Below are 24300 nucleotides of genomic sequence, written 5' to 3'. Positions count from 1 at the left end.
GGGTTTGCAGCCCAATAGGAGGAATAACAATATGAACTAACCAGTACCCCGAGAGCTCCCTGAGACTAAACCACCAATCAAAGAAAACACATGGTGGGACTTGTGTCTTTAGCTCCATATGTAGCAGAGGATGGCCTAGTCAGCCATCAATGGTAGGAGAGGCCCTTGGCTCAGTGAAGGTTCAGTAAGCCCCAGTATAGGGGAATGCCAGGGCCAGGATGTGGGAGTGGGTGGGCTGGGGAGCAGGGGGAGAGGGGGAGGGGATATGGGATTTTTGGAGGGGAAACTAGGAAAGGGGATAACATTTGAAATGTAAAAAAAGAAAATATCTAATAAAAAAGAACGGTTTTTGTTTCACACACTGTCCCTTACTCTCTTGACATTATCTTCTACAAACATTTAGGTATTCTTGATTAACTTATTTAAATAGTCGCAATAGGAAATCTTACGTTCTAAGGTTTAATCAGAATACATGTTTCTCAAAGACAGGAGTTACTGAAATGTGAAGTGCTGATATATAGGTTCTGCATATTTCCAGCATTTGAATCAGAGTTCTTCAACTTTAAAAAGCTTCTAGGCAACCTGAAATCACACACACACACACACACACACACACAATATATATATATATATATATATAGTGTGTGTGTGTATATGTAATATTATTATATTATATACATATTCTCTATATATAGTGTGTATATATAGTAAATAGTGAGTGAAATTTATTCAGAAATATCTCCTAATGTCTATGTTAGAGATGAATCATTTACAAGTATATAAAGGCTCAATTCTATACCTTTAAAGAATGTATACAGGTGTTTGTCTAAATGTAAGTCTGAACCATGTGATCACCAGGTGCCCATGGAGACCAGGATTTAGATCCCCTGAAACTATATGATTATGAACAGCCATGTGGGTGTGAGAAACTAAACCAGGTCTTTTGGAAGAGCAGTCAGTACTCTTAGATTTCCCTCCAGGCTTCTATACATTATCTTTTTTTCCCTTAAATTTACATTGGTGCTCTGTCTCCAAGTTTGTCTGTGTGAAGGTGTCATATCCCCTGGAATTAGAATTATAGCCAGTTGTGAACTGCCATGTGGGTGCTGGGATTTGAATCTGGGTCTTCTGGAAAAACAGCCCGTGCTCTTAACCACTGAGCCATCTCTGCAGCCCCCTATACATTATCTTTTAAGTGTATGAGTGTTGACTGCATTTATGTGTATCACATGCCTGCCTAGTGCCCAAGGAGCCTAGAGGGTTCTTGTTCCCCTGGAACTAGAATTATGGATGCCACATGAGTGCTAGAAACCAAACCTGGGTCTTCTGCAAGAGCTGCAAGTGCTCTTAACCACCCAGCCATAACTCTAGCTCCTACATATTATGTTTTAAAAGCTGAGACTGCACTGTGTCATAAACTTCCATTTTCATGTAAATGATTTTAACTCAAGTGGCTTTAAAAAGTGTTATTACTTCAAGACAAGGCTGGTTGATAGTAGCTAGAAGGAATCAGTTCACCCAACCTTACAAGGGATGGCAAGATAAAATTTAAAGAGTTACTAGACAACTGTCACATGATCATCACAGACAATCTTCCTTTGCTTAGGCAGCTTTTTAGAAGCAGAGTTTCCTGGAGGCAGACACTGCATGTGTGTGGCACCCTGTTTAAATGAATAGATCCCTCAGACTCCTAGTCCCTAGTCTCTGCTTCTGATAGGAGGCAGCCATGGGTCTCATATACATGTGACAATTCTGGCCACTGAAAAGCAACAGGGCTTTCTGTAAAACCTTCTTGTTTTAATATTTACTTGTGATTTTGAGAAGAGTCTCTTTATGTAGTCCTAGCTGTCTGGAACTTACTATGTGAACCAGGCTGGCCTCTTCTGCCTTTGTCTCCCTACAGGGATTAAAGGAGTAGGTACCTACACCTAGCTCTATAAAACTTTGTAAAGGGGACAAAAACAAATAGCACATACCTTTTTTCTTTTCTTTTTTTTACAGAACATAAACCAGATTCTAGACACCACTTAGCTATTTTACAGCCACAAAGATAAATGTTACAGAGTTTAGAAGCATAGAAAGCCAGGAGACATCCAGGTCACTGTAAAATCCAAAATAAATTCAAGACCACCTAGCCCCTTCCCCCTCTGAAGGGACTTTCCAAACTATATAGTTTAGTGGTCAAAAAGACCAGACTAAGTCTGCAGCTGCCAAAACAAGATTAGCAGTTCCCAGAAAAATTCCCCTACCCCACCCCACACTGAATTCTGAGAAAAACCACAAATTGCCCTGACCTTGTCACTAGAATTCCCCATGACGTGTTAATAGCTGTGACGTTAATAGCTGACCCATAAGTTCAAAATGTACTGCTTCTTTGCTGACCAATAATAATAACCCACCATAAGGGCAGGCAGAGCGAGTCACTAGGCCAAAGGTAGTCACCCTATACAAACCAGCCAATGCCTGAAAAGGTTACTTGCTACACCAATTAGAATAAGCCAGCTAGCGCTGTTGCCTAAATCTGCCCCTTACAAGGTATAAAAAGTGTGCTCTTTGTTTGTTCAGGGTCTCTCCTCTTGCCTGCATGCTGAGGCGGGGGTGGTGGTGGTGGTGGTCCCCAACGAATTGGATCAATAAAAAAACCTCTTGTGGTTTGCAGTGATGTCGGTCTCGATGGTCTTTGTGAGTGAGGGTCTTTTGGTGGACTCCAACATCACCAGCGCACAGGCTATTTAAAAATTAAAAGAGAATCTAGCAGTGGAGGCACACACCTTTAGTACTAGCACTTGAGAGGCAGAAGCAGGCTCTGAGTTCGAAGCTAGCCTGGTCTACAGGGGGATTTTCAGGGCAGCTAGGGCTACACAGAGAAACTCCTTCTCAAAACAAAACAAAACAAAACAAAAACCAAACAAAGCCAACCAACCAACCAACCAAAATAACAACAAATGAATTAAAAGTGAAAATCCTTTGTGAAGAACACAGGTCCTGGAATACAGTGACCAAAAAGATGGTTAGTTGTTCATACAGGAAAAAAACCAAACACTGGATAAATAATTATTAAAGGAAAGAAATGTGATGAACATATGCTACTACAGTGGTGTAAAAATTTGAGTCAAGTAATGAATCAATAAATTCATAGGCTAAGCAAGAGCATTTTCACAACTCTGAGAAGATTTTATGTTATGAGGTTACTTAGATCTTACTACAGCATTCTCTGTAGTCTTTTGTATTCTGGTTTACATGAAACTCTGGCAAGATATGGGTTAAATAAACATGTAGAAAAAGAGACAGGCAACTGCCACAAAAATAGGTGGTACAGAATCTAGCCAGTCAACTCAATCACCACCCAGAGGAATATAGTTACTAAAGTCTCTGAAGCTAAACTGAAGTTCCTTTATAACATTTGGTCAGTCTAGGAAAGTCAGACAGTATGTTTGAATATATAGGCAAAAATGTATCTAACAGATGTGGCTCGAAACTACTAGAAAACATCGTGGAAAAAACAAATGATGAGCTGGAATACTGTGATCAGGTCAGGGGACACACTTAGAGTCTGCTGTGATCAGGTTAGAGGGCACATGCTTATGTAGGGGAGGTATTGATTTCCTAATTGGTTCTTGGTTGTGTCAATAAAAATGTCAGAAGCTAATCGCTAGGTGAAGGGAAAAAGGTGGGACTTCTGTGTCCCAGGAGGAAGAGAAGAGGATGAGAGGGAGGAGGCAGAGCAGGCAGTGGAACGACGAAGCTGCAGACCTGTGGGTCTCAGGGGCGTGGGTGGAGGCCAAGGAGGATGGGTTAGGATATTCTTCACCCAGCCATTATCTGGCTAGTTTTAAAATATTAAGGCCCTCTGTTGTTTTCCATTCATGGCGACTAAGGTGTGCAGGAGAAAGGGCACAGCCTGGGCGGTCGGTCGTTTGGCAGTTTGGTGGAGACAGCTGCTAGAGGTTGAGGGAGCAAGCATGTTATTAAAATTACATGCAACAGATGATGCCTAACATGGTAGGTGAGAATCCACTATTAATTTAGTATTCTTGAATGAACCACATACAGTGAATCATGTCAAGGAGAGAATTGGTTTTTCAGGGAGTGGAGTCACATGGCTCCAGCGTGCGAGGAATCTTAAAGAAACAGGGGCAGGCTCAGCTCACAGCCTCTGAGTAATCCCTGCTGGGAAGAGAGACAAGATGGCTGCTCTGAGGCTGAGAAGCAAACAGTAAAAGCTGCCTGCTTCCTACAAGCAGGTAACCATAGGATAGAATTCCAAGTTTGGGTTAATTGTTTTTAAAGATAGAAGAGTATACATATTTTGCCCAAGCCACATGGGGAATTCTTCCCGTGGATCAGAACTAGTGTAGGGAATTTGGGCCCAGAGGTGCTGGGAGTCCCTGCTGTGCAAGGACAGGCCAAGCTTGCTCCCTTGGGTTAGGTGGAGAGGCAGGGCTGCTGCCTCCAACAGAAGATGCAGGGAGGTTGTATGAAAATAAAATGCTTTAGGAAAAATTTAAAAGGTCTTGCAGGATAACTCATTTTGTTCGAACATGGGCTCCATAGGAATTCCGGGTTAAATATCTTGGCATGACAGATTAGGCTCATAGAATATTTGATTACTACTTTGGGAGAAAGGCTCTACTTTTGTGTTCACAGTGAAGGAGAATAAGCTCTAGACCCTTCTGGAGTTATATGGATCAGATATGACAGAGGGAACCCCCCTGAAAAGCTAGAGAAACTCAAAAGAATCAAACAGGACAGATATCTTGATGGTACTTAAATTCTGTTTTGAGATTTGTATATTGCAGAGTGTTCATCATGCTGAACTGACCTGTATGGACTCCTGGTGTCATGGATTCCAGGTCGCCTTGTCTCATTCAAACTTTCAGACTTATCCAGTCAGAACTTAGACATCAGAGACTGAATAGTAATGGTTGGCTTGGCTTTCTTAAGGCCTAACCAAATCTATTTCCCCTTCCTTTCCCCTCCCCTTTAAAGATATTTTATCACCCCTGTTCAGCAGGAAGAAGCCATGGAGTTGGCAGCCCAATTCCCTGAGTTTAGAGGACTGGAAGTGATTATTCTAAAGGTTGTCATTCTAGGGAATTTGGGAATGGTCATAAATTTGAACAGAGAGGAAATAGGTTGTGTAGCCATAATCTTAATTGGTAGATATTTTTATGATTGATGCAAAGTTAAAACTATATTTTCTTACATTGAAACATTTCATTGGAATGACTTTCTTATACTGATACACATTTGAGATTAATACTGTTACCCTTAGACAGGTATTGTGCCTATGCAACTCATCTACGAATGTGAGGCTTAGACCCAGTCTTTCTAACTGCTATTACAAACTGTTTTTAGTTGATTGAACAATACAAGGACCAGATAAGAAACTCATGGTTCTGAATAAATTATAAAAGGGTATTTTCAAGATATTTCAATAGGAAATAGCTAAGAGAGGTCAAGGTTTAACAGTCAGATATACTTTATATAGTCTTTGACAGTATAAGAAATCCACATAATTAACACTTAATATTATTTCATTAATGGTCATCTGACTATGAGACATGTCTGCTCCTGACAGTACCCTCTTCACAGTTCAATAATTTTGAGCATCTTCATCTCCAGGCAAGGTTGCTTTCATGGCAAGGCAGCCCTGGCAAGAAATTGCCCATTTCATCGACAGACAATACTGTCCAGAGAAGGACACATTTTGCAGAATAGTTGACTCCTGGCTTTGTCAAGACAGAGATAGTGGCCCTTCAACTTTCTGCATAATAGGTCTGTCAGATAGAGATGGTTCTTGGCCAGAAGGCTGGAGATGGATATTCCTGGATTCTGAAAAATGGGGGGCTGTCCAGATAGTCAGCTGTCTCTACATTGAGTTAAGTTTGGAAGCTGTTTCATGCTTCCTATGTTTTCAGGTAATATTTAGTTGTTCTTGGATTTCTGATGGGGTTGAAGACTAGTTTTAGTCCCATATTCAAACCCATGCTGCTTAACATAGAGTTTATAGAGTGGATGACATGGTTTTCAAGTGATGTTGCAAGCTAGAATTCTAAGCATAATCCAGGTACAGAATTATAATTCTTGCAGTTAGGAAATCTGGTATTTTATCTAAAGTGACAAATTGGTGGACTGGATGTCATTTGTACCTTCTACTGTGTAATTTACTTATTTATTATGGTTTTGTTCAATTTATATATGGGAGAGAATTTAAAAAAATTTTTTTTATTGGACAGAAAAGGTGAGATGTAGGGGGACGTATTAATTCCCTAATTGGTTCTTGATTGTGTTAATAAAGATGTTGGAAGCCAATTGATGGGTGAAGAGGAAGAGGTGGGACTTCTGGGTTTCAGGAGGAAGGGGCAAGAAGGAGGAAGCAGAGCAGGTGGTGGAGTGGAGGAAGTGGCAGACATGTAGGTCTCAGGGGCACTATGATGGTTTGTATATTCTTGGACCAGGGAGCGGCACTATTTGGAGGTGTGGCCTTGTTGGAATTGGTGTGACCTGGTTGGAGTAGGTGTGTCACTGTGGGTGTGTGCATAAGATCCTCACCCTAGTTGCCTGGAAGTCAGTCTTCCATTAGCAGCCTTTGGATGAAGTCAGAGAACTCTCAGCTCCTACTGTGCCATGCCTGCCTGGATACTGCCATGCTCCCACCTTGATGGTAATGGACTGAATGTCTGAGCCTGTAAGCCAGCCCCAATTAAATGTTGCCTTGCCTTGGTCATGGTGTCTGTTCAGAGCAGTAAAACCCCAAGATAGGCCTCTGCCATGGGTGGAGGCCAAGGAGGATGGGGTAGGATATTCTTCGATCAGCCACTGAGTTATCTGGCTGTCTGGTGTTTTCCATTCTACAGCAACTAAGGTGGGCAGGAAAAAGGGCATAGCCAGGGCAGTGGTTGGCAGTTTGGTGAAGCTAGCTGCGAGAGGTTGAGGGAGTTCAGAATGAGGTCTCGAGAAAGAGCAAGCATGTTATTAAAATTACATTCAACACACTTAACTTAGAGTCTTCTGTGATCAGGTCAGAGGGCACATGAACTTAAGAGTCTGATCAGATCAGGTCAGAGGGCATGCTTAACTTAAGAGTCTGTTGGTATTTGTGGTCTCTGAGAGGAATTTACTGCAGACTGGCACTGCACTCGATTCAACAACAACAACAAAAGAGATGCTGGGCAGTCAGAAGGACTATATTGAAAAGTTAGCTTCCACCCCTTAAAAAAATACTTGCATATCAAAAGCTGGTATGATCTACAGGTTAATGAATAAACTGAGAACCCCTAAAGATTACCACGAGGGCTCTTCTGCAGAGAAACACCAAAGGAAACAGACGATGAAGATCCATACAGAATAAATTATAGACTACCACAGCCGTATTTCAAAAGCTATAATTACCAAATAAAGTAAATAACCCTAAATTTAGAGTGCAAAATGAAACACCCTACTGCTTGAAGGTACAAAAGAAAAAACACATCCACATTTTAGTTATTTGTATGGTTGGTATATGCCATTTAAAACATTTTTAATAGAAAACTCATTTATAAATCATTTTATAGAAGATCAAAAAATATCAAAGATCAATGTTTATTCCAACTTTAACTATAAATAACTAAGTGAAACACAAAAAGGCCTGCTCCCCTGCTTTCACGCCAGTGTCTAGGTCCTCTGCTCTTTGCCTTTTGGAGAAAAGACCGCGTTGTAAGGCTGCCGTCTTTTGGGACGAGGACTAAGATCGAGATCTTCCTTGATATAACCTGAAAAACAAATTATGACTTTAGAACAGTGCATTATGAACATACATCTCTTTCAGCATGGGTGAGCATGGTGGCTCATGTCTGTGATCCCAATGCTTAAGAAGTGGAAGACCAGGAGTCCGAAGGCAGCCTGGGCATGAGACACTACCTTACAACCAAACACACAACCTATCCAGGTAACAAAACCAACAGCATTTCTTTCAGTATATATTCACTACATATTTAACTTGTGTAATGTCTAGTTTTCATGATACTTCTGATTTTTAGCTGTGTGATACTGGTGAGTGATTTCACTAGCTAGCACCAGAGTTTCCTCATTTATACCAAGAGAGGGAAAAAAAAAAGCAACAAAATGTATAAAATAGTCAGTATCCAGGATCTCAGACAGTTCTCATGCTTCTTCCAAGTAGCTTCTGCTACACTGATTTCCCACACGAGTGATGGAGACCTGCAGAAATCAAATCACTTGCTCAAGTTCACAGAACTGGAACAGGTGAGAATCTTGACCACCCTCTAACCCAGAGTTCTTAGGCGTCTCTCTTTTGCCTGTCTCCCCTACCCCCAACAGGTTTGTACATGGGGCCATATTATTAAATCTAAACTCTACTATTATAAATTTCCGTGGTTCCCCCAAAGTCTTCTGTGGTAGCTATTTCATAAGGTGAGAAGTCTGTGTTCTCTACACTCAGATTTTCCTAAGAAATCTCCAGTCGTAATTTTCAGGGGAGGACTGTGCTCTGGGCCAGGCTAGTAGGGTAAACAATGGTTGTAACCAGCTTATCTGATTCTGTGCAATGACCGGGAGGAGAAATGGTGTCAGTGACTTTGTGTGTTTCCTACAGTTAAACATATGGCGCTTCTCCAAAAGTGGGGAAGACACCTCCTGGTGTGAGTCACAAGTAGACCTTTGGGAGTTTGAAAATACTCAAAGTCTAGCTGGTCATCTTATCACTGTATTTATTTGTTGTTTTATCTTTCTTTGGGTAAAAGTTTTAAATATTAATAATTTAAATACAGGCTTAAGACCAAAAGGCTACAAGTAAGTTAAATGCCATAGATGTCATAGTCAATTGTAATCTGAGCACTGTTGTAGCTGCCAGTCATATCACACAAACTCAGAATTACCATCTGTTTAGCACCATGCTGCTGGGAACGGTGAGAACAAACATCACTGCTCCAAGAGCGAGCTTTTATGACACACAGCAAATGAAAATGCCCACTTTGAAGGCGTGTCACTTATACGTCATCCTGACAGGATAAAACTGCTTTCTGAAATCTGAGTGACAAGCCAGGCTAATGTATACATAGTCACATCAAAGTGATTATAAGCAATGCCTAGTCCCAAGTCAAATAACAGGACAGGTGAAAGAAAGCCTTTCCCATGCAGGAATTCATTTGTATGTCACAGAAGCAGTATTTAACTTATAGCACAGGAAAACGTGAGTTAGAGAGAAAAGGTTTATATTCAGATTTAAATCTTATACAATATTTAAAAAAAAAAACCCTAAAATCCTGAAATCGATAATCCTACCTCTTTCCAGACACGTCTGAGTAGAAGGAAAACCAACTTCCCAGAAATTCTCTGGTGTGTTGGGCGGAATGTAGCGAAATCGGTGTCTTGAGCAGGAAGCCAACTTCTTTTCTCTTTCTTCTGCTGGCAAATCTGCATAATACTAACAGTAACAACAGGTAAGTTTCCCACTTAGGAATAATGACCAGAGTGGCATGTTTACTGATTATAAACTAGAAACTAAAAAACTATTTAAATTAAACATTCTAAGGAAATAATATGTACTGGTGATACTGCAGTAGTAGTAGTAACAGTAACAAAGTCAGTGGTGAGTCTGTGAAATGCTTGCTTGTAAATGAGAAGCAGCTTTGTGAATCAACGCTGTTTCCTTATCCATAGAGGTTTTGCACTTACAACTGCCAACCCTGCCTGGCACACCTGGCACTGAGCTATCCCTGGGTTTGGGCTCTACTTAGTAAGCTGAGAAAATACTGAAAGGTACTGGCAGAATACTGGCATAATTTAACTTTTTTTCTAAAAGATTATTAGGAAAAAATACAACAGGCCATTATTGTGTTTAAGAAGAGAAAGAACCAAAAGAAAGGGAGAACATGGAGATGAGCATTTCTGAGGACAGTTTTTCTGCTCGAGTTCTAAATGGTGAAGTGTGTTAAGGAAGGCCATGTAAGATGAAGCCTGGGTGTGTACCTGGTGGTGTTGGTGGAGAAAGTAAGTGAATACGGAGCAGAACAGTCTGCAGGTAAAAACCAGTGGGGTTTGCTGAGAGATGTAGAGAATAGACATTGGCATAAATTTACAGATAGTACACTACAGGTTACATTTAAGTACATAAAATTTGTACTTTAATCATTTTTTTTGCCATTAAAAAACCTCTTTTACAGTAAATAACTAGCAGAACTACATAAAATGAAAGAAACAACCATTTTCAATGACTGGACATCAAGAAGACACTGATCACTGAGAAGGAAAATAGAGTAACAATGTTTGTGCTATAAAATTTCAAGATATAAGTGGTTTCATTTGTACTGATGTGCTGGCAATTTTTTTTTTAATCAACTCTATGTCAGCTAAAGTCATATGGAAGAGGAACATCAAAATTAAGGAAATGTCTCCATCACACTGTTTGTAGGAAACTGTGTGGGGCATTTTCTTGATTAGTGACTGATATGGGAGGGCCCAGCTCATTGTAGGCGGGGCCACCCCGAGGTTCTAGAAGAGAGCAGGATAGATAAGCAAGCCTTGAGGAGCAAGCAGTAAGCAGCACCACTCCATGGCCTCTGCTTCAGTTCCTGTCCCAGGAAACTGCCCTGAGTTTTTGCCCTGACTTCTTTCCACGCTGGCCTGTTGCACGGAAGTATAAGCCACACAAGTCCTTTCCTCCCCAAGCGCTTTCATCACAATGCTTTACAGCAGAAAGCAATGACTGCAACTGTCCAACTGTTTCTCAAGATGGTTCCATCTGTACTCCTTCTGTAAGAGCATATTTCCACAAAGCCCTTACTATAATCAAGTCAGACTTTCCACATGCTATTTTAATGTGTCTTGACTATTAAATTTTCAAGATAGCAATTAATAAGAAAATCTAAATGAGGAAGGTAGATGTTGAGGAGGGCATCTAACAGCTGATAGTGAGACAGAAGAAAACCAGCACATTATAAGATATTAAATAACCTATCTGGGACAACATATTAATAGGATAGTCAGTATTGATTTCTTCAGCATAAGCTAGCCAATGCAAAAAGGTAAAAATATAAGTGTTCTAAGGATGAAGGACTTATTTTTATCAATTTGTGATGAAAATTATCTCAGAGAAAAATGGGGCTTATAGTGGTACTGATTCTTTAGAAAGTTATGGGTACCGCTACGTCCAGATAGTGAAAGGAATAAATGTTCTTTTCCTGCTAAAGCGTCATTTTTCCCTAAATGGTGTATGTACATCAGCATTTGCAAGTGACTACAGAAAAGAAAAGAGGCACATAATGTCCTAAGAGAGCCATAAGAATTAGAATGTAGGGTACCTGCAAAATGGCTCAGCAACTTATTGTTGCTCACCAAGCCAGATGACCGAAGTTCAGTCCTCAGGACGCACATGATGAGAAGAAAAAACCAACTCCCACAAGTGATTCTCTGACCCCACCCTCACTGTGGTACACATGTACCCAACTCCACATTAAAGTGAATAAATGCAATTTAAAATGGAATTAGGGTTAGGCCTCAGGCTCCGGGACAAGCTGGGGGCTTTCACTCTCATTTTTTTCTATCTATTTATTTATAGATGCTAGTTTCAGCTGATAGGTTCCTTATTCTTTCTATCATTACTGCAGTGAGCAAAGTTTCTGAATATAAATAGGATCTGTGATTTTCAAATCAGGCACTTACGATCTATAAAATCACACTTCAAAAGAAGTGTTTACATCAGTACTTACAATCTCACATTCTTTACATGTGTGCCCAAGCAATTTCCTTCTCTCTTCTTTTTTCCGAACTACCTCAATATGAGGAAAATTCTGTATGCTAGTTTCTCTGGAGGGAAAAAAGGAATCAAGTTAACCTATTTGTTACTAGAAAGATATTTGGTTTAAAATATGAATTAAAACTGTAAGAATTTGAAAGAGAAATAATCCCCCCAAACAGTCATTTTATTTGAGATGTTCTTCTGTATATTAGGAAAACAAGTGATTCTTTTCAAGTCTTTATTGTTTCTGTATGTCAAGTATTATTCTAGATGAATATTTAATTCAGGAACAGGTTTCACTGTGCCCTTTCAGGCATAATTTCTTATGCGTTCCCTTCCTCTCTTGCTCTCTTCCCTCCATTTCCCTATGCTTGCTGGCCTGGCCCTTCTTCTCTGCCAACTGCCTCCTCGTCTCTCCTGTCATAGGCGGTTCACTCACTGTCTCTATTTCCCCATTCTTTCCTTTAAGACTCATCTTCTCTTAATGGTTCCCTTCTTGGTTTAATCATTTGTATACATACATACACATTTAAATCTAAGTTTTTAGAAGACAACTACATGACACATTCTAAATACTTGGAAACATAGAAGATGATTTTTAAAATGATTTTCCTTGGGAATACATTTTCTCTTCCGAGTATTTGGATATCATGTCCGTTTAATTGGAAAGCACTTTTCTTCAAAACAAATTTTAAATACTCTATTTCCAACTATACTGAGTTATAGGTCCCTTCTATTTTAACTTCTAGAAACTCCCACTTTAGAGTAATGTATGATTAAAAAATGGAGAGCATGAATGGATAGATAAAACATATTGCTATACAATATTTTTTCAAAGAATCTAGGCTTATGTAGAATCCATTTTTGCCATATCCTTTCCCCTAAGTATAATATATGAAGCAAGGAATTCACTAGAAGACTAACATTCATAGCAAACCTCAAAGGAAGCATCAGTTAAAAGGTTAGTAAGCCTGTTCCCCTGACACGACACAAAACAGGTTACTGTTTGATGTATGATAGTGTCAACCTGACAGAATCTAGGATCATTTAGGACATCTATGAGAGACTATCTAAGTGAGGGTTAGCCTCTGGGCATGCCTAAGAGTACTATTTAGGTTGAGGTAAAAGACCCACCTTAACTGTGGGAGATTCCATTCCATGGGGCCCAGAGAGTGTAAAAGGAGAGTTAGCTTAGTGTTAGCATTCATCACTCTCTGCTTCTGGACTGGGGATGCAATATGCAAGCTGCCCTCCGCTCCTGCTGCTGTGACTTCCTTACCATGATGGACTCCATCTTAGAACTGTGAGCCTAAGTAACTCCTTCCTTTCTTCAAGTTACTTTTGTGAGCTATTTTGTCACAGCAATGAGACAAGTAGCTAGTACCCCAGGGTTTTCTAGAATTCTCAGCAGGAGAAGCAATCAAGATGAGACTTTTACCACCATTCTACCCTTATCCACTTCCTGTTTCCTTAGCTATCCATTAGCTTCAGAAATAAAAGTACTCATATATTTTTTTTTTTTGGATGGAAGCATGAAGAATATAATGCCTCATTTATCTAAATGAGCAAATGAGTTTGCTAGAAATGATCACTATACCTTTTTCAATTCACAAACCATCTCACTTGGGCCAGCCCAGAGGTCCAACACATTATTTTCCCAATCTTCTGGCAGGCACCTTGTGAGACTGTCCCACAATATGTTCTACTGTAATATCCTGGGGCCAAATGCCAAGTCTCCTTGTCTTTTATACCATCTGGAATAGTCTTTTAAGCGAGACAGCCTTTTCCTTCACTTTGAAGAGCACAGAATAAATTTTCCAAAGTGTTGATCCTGCTCTCCATAGCCCCCCAAAGTAAAATATTGAATACAACAAAATTATCAGAGTATTCCTTGAATTAAAAAAAAAAACCCAACTATTTCAAGGCACATTTAATTTAATATCAGGAATTCGATACAAAAGGCCCAATACAATGAAGGAACACATTCCCCCATTTCACACCAACGACAATGCTGTTCAACATGTGCCTGCTGAATGAGATGAGGGTTTACTGAATAATGGGAGTCTCATCACAGCCAAATACCATATACAATCTAGTTGTGAAATGAATGCTTATAATGCTTCAAACACTTTAAACCTGAAGTGTGAGATAACACCTTCACGTTTGTACAGTCCTCGGTTAAGGTGATCTACAGTTTCCACCATTCAAAAGACAAACCATTGATAAAAACCACATAGATTTAAGGCTCCATTCTATAATATAGAGCCCAGAGCTAAATGGATAAATATATGCTCTACTTGTACTGGTAGCTATGACGTGATTGTCTCATGGCTATTAGTTGGTTCTTAGCAAGTAAATCCTTTAAAGGCAAATTCACCTCATTTGAGTTTTGACCCAGTAGTTCAACAATCATGAAGTCCACAGTCTTATTGGCATAACTGATGTACAGTGTCTCTAAGTCACTATGCTCATGGTTAAGAGCGATGCATATTCCATTTTTACATTTTACTGGAATTTTACATGTTCAATTCATGATTTAAAACCTCTAGGATTTCAATCCTCCAAACTGTCTGAAGACACAGTGTGCCACAGACTTAAGACTTGTTTTTCCCTCTATTTTCTTCAAACAGAAACACTTCTCAAAGTGTCTACATGTCCTAGAAGGGGAATTTTTCGGAGTTGGCCTCTTCTTCGGAATAGTCCGACGGCATCAGGCCTCTGAAGCAAGGGGGAGGGGAAGAGAAAAGCTGAAACACAAGGTTCATCTGGTAAGTTTTACATTAACCATTACAAGCTGGACAGTATAAGAATGTGGCTTTTTTGGCTCAAAAAGTCTGAGTCTTGGTGTGGAAACGAGTACTTGGCTGTCCCACCACAGCTTTCTCGAGGTGGGACTGTCAGGGAAGTCTTGACTGGGGAGTATGATTTGTTTACCTATCAGGCGTAAACTTCCAGGCACTCAGTTCATTTTGGGCTTGTTCCAGTTTGTCTTTAGTCTGTTCCAGTTCACCTTTCATTTTTAGGAAAAACAAGTTGATCGCTGGGTCTACCATTGTTGATCTCAGTTGGGCCACACTCGGCTGCTGAACTTGCTTGAGGTACTGGATTTGAGTAGTGCACTCTTGCATCTCCTGCTCCTTGGTTGCTAGCCGCATGACAAGAATGTTCTCCCTGCGTGCAGACTCCTGCTGTTGCTGCTTTAGTTTTTCTTCAGATTCCCTTAAACCAGTCACATCGTTTGAATTAAGATCTGTGTACTTTCCCTCCAAAGCTTGAACATATGCTTCATATTGTTTCCATCTTAGAATTAACTCATCCCGTGCCATAACTTTGAAGTCTGTTTCACTCAGTCGGACCTTTTTAGGAAGAGGTTCTTCGTTGGTCATCTTGCACCCTTCCCAGCCCGAGGCTGCGCGGGCACCGCCAGTCACACAGGCCGAGGCTGCGCCGCCGCCGGCCCCCCCCCCGCGCTCCTCAAAAGTACTCATATTTAAAACTTAGTGAAACTCTACTAAGAAACATTTAAAATAGAAAGTATTACTCTGTAATGTCATATTAATCTACAACTCTGTCTAAAGATGTGGAGCAAAGATATTTACTGCATCATTAGGTGTACTAGCATCATGGTGGACAAAGCGCGTGTTTACTGCTAGAGAACAAGTCATAGCACACACATATGACACACCTAAAAACTACCACTATTACAACTCAACTAATTAACTTCCAGGATATACAATCAGATGAAAACTAGTAAAGTAGAAAAAGGCTTGCACACACAACCACACGCATTTCTGTGTTTCTCACACTGGAAGTCATCTGATGTGGTTGTTGGGAACCAAACTCAGGTCTGCTAAGCCAATAATTTCCCTAGCCCCAGCCAAGAACATCTTTTATCAGACACAAGGAAGCTGTAGAAGATGTATAGGGAACTGCTTGTGCCAGGAGGATCAGGACAGGTGTGGACTTGTCAACTGTAGTTGAATAGATAATAGAACTACGGTGGTTCCTCATTTGTAGCTTCATTTTCTGCTGTTTGTTACCCAGGTCTAAAACTATTTATCACATGGACACTTTCAGGACTAACTAATGTAAAAGTTTTAAATGTATGAAGTTCTCTGCATGTAGTATGAAGAATCCTGCACCACATGCTCCATCTTGTCCTAGATGGATATGCTCCCTTTATCTAGTATCGACCTGTATGTTACCCTGTCTCAGTCACACTTGGGACCAGACTGGCCTTGGCAAGTCTTGTGTTTACGTCATCTTTATTTTACTTCATAATGCCCCTCAAATACAAAAGCTGTGGTGCTGACAATTTGGATATGTGAGAAAAAGTGCTGTAAAATCATCTTCTAAATGGGGTAAAAACGTTTCATAAACATGAATAGAAAAAATGTTGCACACACAGGATTCAGCGCTATTTGTGGTCTCAAGTAGCAGGACGGGTCTTAAATATATTATGTTGGTTAGAGGACTGCTACTATAGGATGCCAATTGTAACAGAGGCAAAACCACACGAGGTGTTCAAGCTTATGAGCTTCTGAAACAAATAAAACACTACCTATTTACATTTGGGATTCTAGGGCTCCATTTCTTTGGAAAAGTGACAAAGAAAAAGAATTAAACATTTAATGACAAAATGTCAACTTTTTTCTTTTAGAGATTCATAAGAATCAATAAAAATTCATTTTGGGTCTGCTGTGCTGGTTGGGCCTGTAATTCAAACACTCAGAAGACACCAGCAGATCTCTGTGAGCCAGAATTGTACAATTATACAGTGAAATCCTGTCTTTAAAGTAGAATTAATTAAATTTTTGTTTTTTAGATAAAAATTCTTAACAGAAATGTAAGTATGTCTACCGTGGGCTGATGAGGTGCCTAGCAGATGAAGGCAGGCATGGGCTTTTGGACCCGACAACTGAGCGTGACTTGTAGGACCTACCTAGAGCAGGAAGAGAGGGAGCCTGCTCCTCCAAGATGCCCTCCCCAGTAGTACATAAATAAATGTAACTAAAAATGAGTAACTGGCTAAGTAACTCATTATGAGAACTTCATAAAGAAAAAAAAGCATAAGTTTTCAGGAATAAGTATTATGTCTTAAATTTACTTAAAAAACTTAGAGAATATAACTGAAAGTAACAAAATTTACAATCTTTGTAAAAAAGGCAGGAAGTAGCACTGGTGATCAAAACTAAGTTGAAGTTTATGTTCCAAGGATTCAAAATTCTCTAAACTGAAGCCTGGCTCACGACCAGGTATTACACACGTGAAGCCTGGCTCACGACCAGGTATTACACATGTGAAAGTTACAAGAACATGGTTCAACAAATTCCCAAAGTTCAAAATAAAATAAAACAAAATGAAAGATTATTATTTGTTACCAACGCAGAGAAAGCATCACTCCTGTGAAAGAGAAGTGGCACTGGTAAGGCTTGCCTTTATGTTAAGTCAGCCTCACTTCCAGTCTCCAGTCTCTGTCTGCAGTGCAGAGGATGTGTCATAGGAAAGGCAGTGAGTGAGTATGTGTGCGTGCCCACCGGGCACGTGTGGAGGTCAGAGGTGGCCGTCAGGACGCCCTCAGATGCTCGCCCACCCTTTGTTACTTGTCTGAGAGTTTCATACAATGTACTCTGATCATATCCCTCTTCCCCTCCCACCCAACATAGTGTCCTCAGTTTTGGAACAGACTCTAACTGAACCTTAACTTCTCTGTGAAGTGGGCAGTGCTGGGGTTGATGAACTGTGCCAGGCACCCTCCATGCCCGGCTTTCCTGAGGGTGCTGGGGTCTGAACTCAGGCCCTTATGCCTGTGAGCTGAGCATTTGACTCACTGCTCACTGGCCTTATTCTCAGCCCCCATGCCCCATAAATCATTTTTTTTTTTTTTTAATTTTTGAGATAAAGATTCACTGTGAAGTGAAGCTGGTCTCAAACACGCAGTTGCTCTGCCTCAGTCTCCCAGTGCTGATATTAGAGATTTGAGCCTGGCTTTAAATGGTTCTTTTTGCTTTTTCATTTGACACAAGTCTTTGTTTGTTTTTGTTTTTACTATGTAGCTTTGAGTCTCCTTATAAATTTTTTGTTTTAATCAGAGCAACAATTAAATAGCTTACAGACTGACAAAGACAGCTCTGCTGTATTTCCAATCACATTGGTCATATTAAGCAAGAACCACTTACCTCTCCTTATCTTTAAAATATGGCCCCACAAATGCTTTCTGTTTGACTCCATCTTGTTTGTCACCGTGTACTGTAAATACAACAAGGATTCATACATACAGAGCTTGATGAGAAAGGATTAGTTTGCTTGGAAAAACCTATTGCAAATACCAAACTTCCCTTGATACTGATTTTCACACTTCAGTCCTGGCGGGAAGGGAGCAATTCATCTAAATTTTCTATTTTTCATCTACATAAAGGCGATGCTTATCTTACCTTAGAGTCATTAAACTAAAAATTATATTTCAGGAGATATTTAATTGATTAATTAATTTTGAGACAGGGACTCACTATGTGGCCTTGGCTGGCCTCAAACTCAGATCCATCTATCTCTGCCTCCCCAGTGCTGGGATCAAAGGTGTGTGCCACCACACCTGGCAACCAAGAATTTTAGATTAATGGAATTATCTAGATGTCTGTTATTATTTGGCAGGAGATATCAATAGACATCTTTTAGTATATTACACTTATTTGCCCTATTAATTTGTGTAATGCATCTTTAAGATAGGTCATGGTTTGAAAAATTAAGAGATTAAAGACTTTTATCAGAAAATTAATGACAAAATTAAAAAATTTCTATCACTTCTGATTTTCCTGTTATTTGTTTCTAATATATAGGAATATCCTCTTGTGTTTCTCTCCCATCTCTCCCTCAACACTAATTGATTTCTTCAGCTCATAGCTTGTTTTGAATTACATACTAAAAATTTTATAATTTTTTAAGATCATTTTTATTTTCTCAGCTTAGCAAGTTGGAGGTTTATTTGTGTTGTTTTGATGTATTTGCTTGTTGATGGATATGTGGGCTGATTTCAATTTTAAGTTATTATAAATAGTACTGTTATATTCTTTCAGTGCTATAACTCTAATAAGTACAACTTTTTTTGTTTTCATATATATATATGGTCATGGCTTTATGGAGTGCCTACTTTCTGTAAACTTCTTGTCCTCAAATTATCTTCTTACTCTTGATTTCTTGCTCAAAGTTTACACTGACTTGTGACTAACATCCATTCAAATGTCTAGCAAATAAAAATCTGTCAGAATGAGCTTTTGATATTGTTCCCTAAATTTTCTTTTTCCTATGAAGGAAAATCAGTTAGAACTTTGGCAAGTGAGTTGTGAAAATGAGAATTTAAACCTTATAATTTATCCCTAGGTTGAAAAAAATAAGTAATTACTTGGTAAGAAATAAAAGGAATATGGCTCATACATTCATAGTTTAAACTGCTGAAGCACAAAGGTATCTAACAATTATCCACAAATGCAGACCAGGGATTCCCCAGAAGTGAAACACAGGAACACAGATCGGGTCTCATTTTCAGTAGTGACTAAGAAGACAACGAGCAAGAAGGCCATGTGAGGGGAATTTTCTGGGAAATAGAAATTCTAGAAACCAAAAAGTGAAAAAAGTTAATCAGAAGAAATTTTGAGATGGAGGGTGTTAACCGTAACACGAGATTCTTAACAAGATCTTAAACTTGCAGATATAATTATCTTCCTAGGCGTTCTAAGTGGGTGGAGTCCTCTTCACTGCCATGCTGCCCACAGAACACAAGCAAAGTGCTCAGAGAAGCAAATGGGCCTAAACTTTCTGTGAATCTTTTTCCTACTCCATTACAATTATAAAATTAAACTATCTCATCCTTACAATATATGTGTGTGATGGTTTGTGCGAGGGAGTGGCACTGTTGGGAGGTGTGGCTTTGTTGGAGTAGTCTGTCACTGTGGGTGTGGGCTTTAGCTGCCTGGGAACCAGCATCCTGCTAGCAGCCTTCAGATGAAGATGTAGAACTCTCAGCTCCTCCTGCCCTACACCTGCCTGGATGCTCCCATGTTCCTACCTTGATGATAATGGACTAAACCTCTGAATCTACAAGCCAGCCCCAATTAAATGTTGTTCTGTTCACGCAGTAAAACCCTAACTAAGACAATATGTATATATATATGAATTTATAGCTCTGAACCAAGATTAATTTCTTCTTTCTTTCTTTCTTTTTTTTTTTTTTTTTTGTTCTTCGAGACAGGGTTTATCTGTGTAGCCCTGGCTGTCCTGGCACTCACTTTGTAGACCAGGCTGGCCTTGAACTCAGAAATCCGCCTGCCTCTGCCTCCCGAGTGCTGGGATTAAAGGCGTGCGCCACCACGCCCGGCTTAATTTCTTATTTCTAATAAATATTTCAGTTGTATAAAATGTTTGCATAAAGAGGTATAGGTGTACACACTGACCTTTTTTTTTTTTAATTCTTCCATTAGTCTGAAATTATTTCAAATAAAAAAGTAACTGGGAGAGAGGCTCAAGAGGTTAAGAACACTGGCTGCTCTTCCAGAGGACCCAGGATTGATTCCCAGCACCAACATGGTGATTCACAACCTTCTGTAACTCCAGTTTCAGGAGACCCAATGCTATCTTCTGGCATCCATGGGCACAAGGCACATATGTGGTGTACAGACACATACACACAGATAAAACATATATATATATATACATATTTTTTTAATAACTAAAAAAGAAATTTATAAAAGAAACATGAAACTTTTGTTAATATTTCTAATCAATCCTCTATTAATTAGTCTGATGATTTAATGAATTGAGTGTAATAGAAAATATACAATTAAAGAGAAAAAAGACTTACTGTTTGTTTTCTTTGTGGTGTCAGGCAGTTCTTCCTCATCTGGTTCCTGGGAGAAGCTATCTGCCAAACAGGACTCATATTCTTCATGTGTTGTCCGATCAAACATATCTTCTAGGCTATCATTCATTTTTATGTCTCCATCTATACAAAAAAGCATCGGCTTAGCAGCAAGCAGGTACTGGCCTTATATGCAGTCCAATACAAAACGTATTAATAGCAACTATTGTAAAATAAGATCTCAGGTCTTTACATGTGGATTATAGACTATACCTTCAAGAGTGCTGAAGTGCTTACAGATACACCTGTAAAAGGGTTCTAATTCTAAGAGCATTAGTTTTTTGTCGCCTTGTCCAGAGAGAATGTTAAATGGATGACAAACCTTAATACATATAATGGAGTGTTTAAAGATACATTATAAACCCCCACACAACTGTACTATAGAGTTCATATCTATGTGTAAAGAGGTTTTACTGAATATGGAGTGAGCTGGAGGCAGTCATGGACATGCTCAAAGGAGGATTTTAAGAACAGTAGTTGTACACTGTAAAGTTAAAAGAGGAAAACTCAGTGATTCAAATTGGGTAACATACTACAATATATATAATTAAGTATTTAGAGACCTTTAAGTCAAAATTCTTTCAATGGGGCTTAATTCTCACAAGAGGCACATGAGGTAAAATAAACTCCTAAGTCCTAGTAGTTACTGTTCACTTACAGATGTTTCTGTGGAGACTTCAAGTGTTGTCCTATCACAAGAAAGCTAGTTTTTGTTATTTCATATAACTGGATCCTCACAGATGCTGATGTCTTTCCTATTCTATCTGTTCATATATAATTCACAAAGATCAAAAGAATTCTTATCAAGGAAACTGGGAGGACTAGAAGATATACTACCATATATGATGAAAAATGATAAATATAAACAAGTGTATAAAAATCAGATATAAATTCTATAAAATTTCACTTATTTTTCTAATGAAGCGGCAAAAATTTATTCCTTTTTAAAAAATCACTGTTTTGGTGATTTAAAATAGAAATAAAAAAAATCCTATCTTATCTACTACATCAAAATACTGAATTCATCTTCATACATTAAGTACATTACCCATTATGTAGGCAATTTAAAACATTCTGATTTGGGCTGGAGAGATGGCTCAGCTGTTAAGAGCACTTGCTACTCTTGCAGAAGACCCATTTCCTAGCATTCGCATGGTGGCTCACAACCATCTGCAACTCCACTTTCAGGGGAGCTAATACACTCTTCTCATCGTCACAGAGACCAAGCACACATGTGGGACACATACCTATACGTGCAGCCTAGACTGTACTATGCAGAATGTAAACACAGATGGACTGTCCTCACCGCTTCCCTTTGATTTTAGTACTGTGTCTTCCTGGGCAGGCTCTGGTGATGAGTGATAACTCTTCATTTTATGTGCCTCTATAGGTAGATATGCTGCTAGGATTAGTGCCCACCAGTCCTAGTTGTTGCCTTGTCTTTTTGAAAAATCAAGGTTTTGGCAAAGAATTAACAAATTCTTCTTACTACAAAGGGGTAGATGCTCTTGATTTGACTAAGTCCTCTTTTCGGCAGAGGCAGATTAACTCATTATATGTACTTCCTTTTCTTGGTAATAATTTGTAAATCTATTATTCTCTACAGATTCCCCCATCTTATCAAACTGCATCAGAAAATAAACTAAAAAGGTTCTTGAGATTCACCATTGCACTATATACTAAAAATAGTCTACACCAGAGATAAGCAAACATTTCTCTAAAAAAAATTAGACAGGGAATATTTTAGGTTCACGGAGCCATAAAGTCTCTACCACTTAGCCAACTGTGGTCTTGAACAGAACAATCACAGGTAATGCATTCAACAAACAAAGCCATGTTCCAATAAAACTGTTTACAAACTGGCTACTGGATAGACCTTGTAGACCTCCCTGAAGTGAACTAAATTCCTGAGATAAAAGTTATTATGGCTTTTCTTTTCCTGAAATAACCAAATTGTACTCTCCTGGGGAAGAACATAACATTAACATAGCTGGTGTTGGGCATGATAATCAAGTCTATAAGATCAGAACTCAGGAGGCTGAGACAGAAAGACTGCAAGTGGGGCTGGAGAGATGGCTCAGTAGGTAAGAGCACTGACTGCTTTTCCAAAGGTTCCGGGTTCAATTTCCAGCAACCACATGGTGGCTCACAACCATCTGTAATGGGATCCGATGCCCTCTTCTGGTGTGTCTGAAGACAGCGGGTATACTCACATATATAGAATAAATCTTTTTTTTTTAATTAGGTATTTTCTTCATTTACATTTTAAATGCTATCCCCAAAGCCCCCCCTCTCCCCCCCTACACTCCCTTACCCACCCATTCCACTTCTTGGCCCTGGCATTCCCCCGTACTGAGGCATATAAAGGGGCCTCTCTTCCCAATGATGGCCGACTAGGCCATCTTCCGATACATATGCAGCTAGAGACATGAGCTCCAGGGGTACTGGTTAGCTCATATTGTTGTTCCACCTATAGGGTTGCAGACCCCTTTAGCTCCTTGGGTACTTTCTCTAGCTCCTCCATTGGGGGCCCTGTGTTCCATCCAATAGCTGACTGTGAGCATCCACTTCTGTGTTTGCCAGTCCCTGGCAAAGCCTCACAAGAAACAGCTATATCAGGGTCCTTTCAGCAAAATCTTGCTGGCATATGCAATGGTGTCAGCGTTTGGAGGTTGATTATGGGATGGATCCCCAGGTATGGCCTCTAGATGGTCCATCCTTTCGTCTCAGCTCCAATCTTTGTCTCTTTGTCACATATATAGAATAAATCTTTAAAAAATAAAAAATAATTAAAAAACAAAAACAAAAACAGAAAGACTGCTAGTGCAAGACCAGTCTGAGCTATATAACAAGACCCCTTTCTCAAAATCTAAAAACCAAACCACTCCTAACATTACCAAAGATGGGGAAAAACAATTTAATATAAATATTAAAAATTGGCATACTTAGACAATGGAGTATTTTTCAGCTCTTAAAAATGAAATTATGAAATGTGTAGGTAAATGAATAGAGCTAGAAAAGTCATCATTTAGAGCAGTTGTTCTCAACCTTCCTAATGCTGTGACCCTTTAATACAGTTCCTTCTGTTCCTACTTCATAACTGTAATTTGCTACTATTATGGATTGTAACATAAATATCTGATATGTAGGATATCTGATATGTGACCCCAAAGACGTTGTAACACACAGGTTGAGAACCACTGATCTAGAGTACAGTAATCCAGACCCCCATAGACAAATATTTTGTTTTCTCTTATGTTAGCTTTTAAGCCTTCAACATGCATTATACAATCCATATAACCACAGAGGTTAGGTACAAAGTAAGGGGCTATTGGGGAAGAGAAGACTTCCCAAGGAAAGGGAAATATATTGTTATGGAGAGATGGGTTGGGCGGGGGGGGGGGGGGCAACAAATAAGGGGAACCGAAGTGAGAGGATTAAATGGGGGGGGGCATAAGAGGGGTGAGGAATGCATATGAGAACAGTAATGGCCACTTGAGGGGTCATATGGAAACTTGTTAACTGTAATATATATGAGAGGAATCTCATATAGAAAATGTAAAATATATATGAGAGGAATCTAAATGGAGTCATCAAATAATGGGAGAGACACTGCCCAAACAGACATCTTATACCACCAAATGAAACC

General features: G+C 39.4%; 2 protein-coding genes across 6 annotated transcripts in view; both read right to left on the bottom strand.

The window, feature by feature from the left end:
- Positions 1 to 6844: 6844 nt before the first annotated feature.
- Positions 6845 to 24300, bottom strand: part of Rbbp8 (RB binding protein 8, endonuclease) — a 110418-nt gene continuing 92962 nt past the window's right edge. For all 4 annotated transcript variants that reach the window (XM_029472024.2, XM_021150757.2, XM_029472027.2 and 1 more), the window contains exons 15-19: positions 20595 to 20735; positions 17920 to 17989; positions 11712 to 11808; positions 9286 to 9427; positions 6845 to 7754 (exon numbers count right to left, since the gene is read on the bottom strand). In XM_029472024.2, coding sequence (XP_029327884.2) covers positions 7657 to 7754; positions 9286 to 9427; positions 11712 to 11808; positions 17920 to 17989; positions 20595 to 20735 — 548 coding nt within the window. In that variant the 3' untranslated portion in view covers positions 6845 to 7656. The remainder of the gene's footprint in view (positions 7755 to 9285; positions 9428 to 11711; positions 11809 to 17919; positions 17990 to 20594; positions 20736 to 24300) is intronic.
- Positions 13656 to 15219, bottom strand: LOC110284836 (pre-mRNA-splicing regulator WTAP-like). Of its 2 annotated transcripts, none has more exons than XM_085833516.1 (2): positions 14675 to 15219; positions 13656 to 14487 (listed from the first exon to the last, which is right to left on the bottom strand). In XM_085833516.1, the coding sequence occupies exons 1-2, from the start codon at positions 15124 to 15126 to the stop codon at positions 14451 to 14453; spliced, it is 489 nt and encodes a 162-aa protein (XP_085689642.1). In that variant the 5' UTR covers positions 15127 to 15219; the 3' UTR covers positions 13656 to 14450. The 2 variants fall into 2 exon arrangements, with proteins under 2 accessions (XP_085689642.1, XP_085689641.1); XM_085833515.1 differs by having other exon boundaries at positions 13656 to 14458.

The sequence above is a fragment of the Mus caroli genome, unplaced genomic scaffold, assembly GCF_978045245.1.
Source record: "Mus caroli unplaced genomic scaffold, Mus_caroli_1 scaffold_19, whole genome shotgun sequence".
NCBI lineage: Eukaryota > Metazoa > Chordata > Mammalia > Rodentia > Muridae > Mus > Mus caroli.
This window is presented reverse-complemented; position numbering and strand designations above follow the sequence as displayed.

What these genes read in the sequence shown, in the direction of transcription:
- LOC110284836 (XM_085833515.1), bottom strand. Translation starts at nt 15,126, where the DNA reads ATGACCAACGAAGAACCTCTTCCTAAAAAGGTCCGACTGAGTGAAACA. An exon ending in TGGAAGTTTACGCCTGATAG is followed by an intron (nt 14,459 to 14,674) that starts GTAAACAAATCA and finishes CCCTTGCTTCAG; the next exon opens with AGGCCTGATGCCGTCGGACT.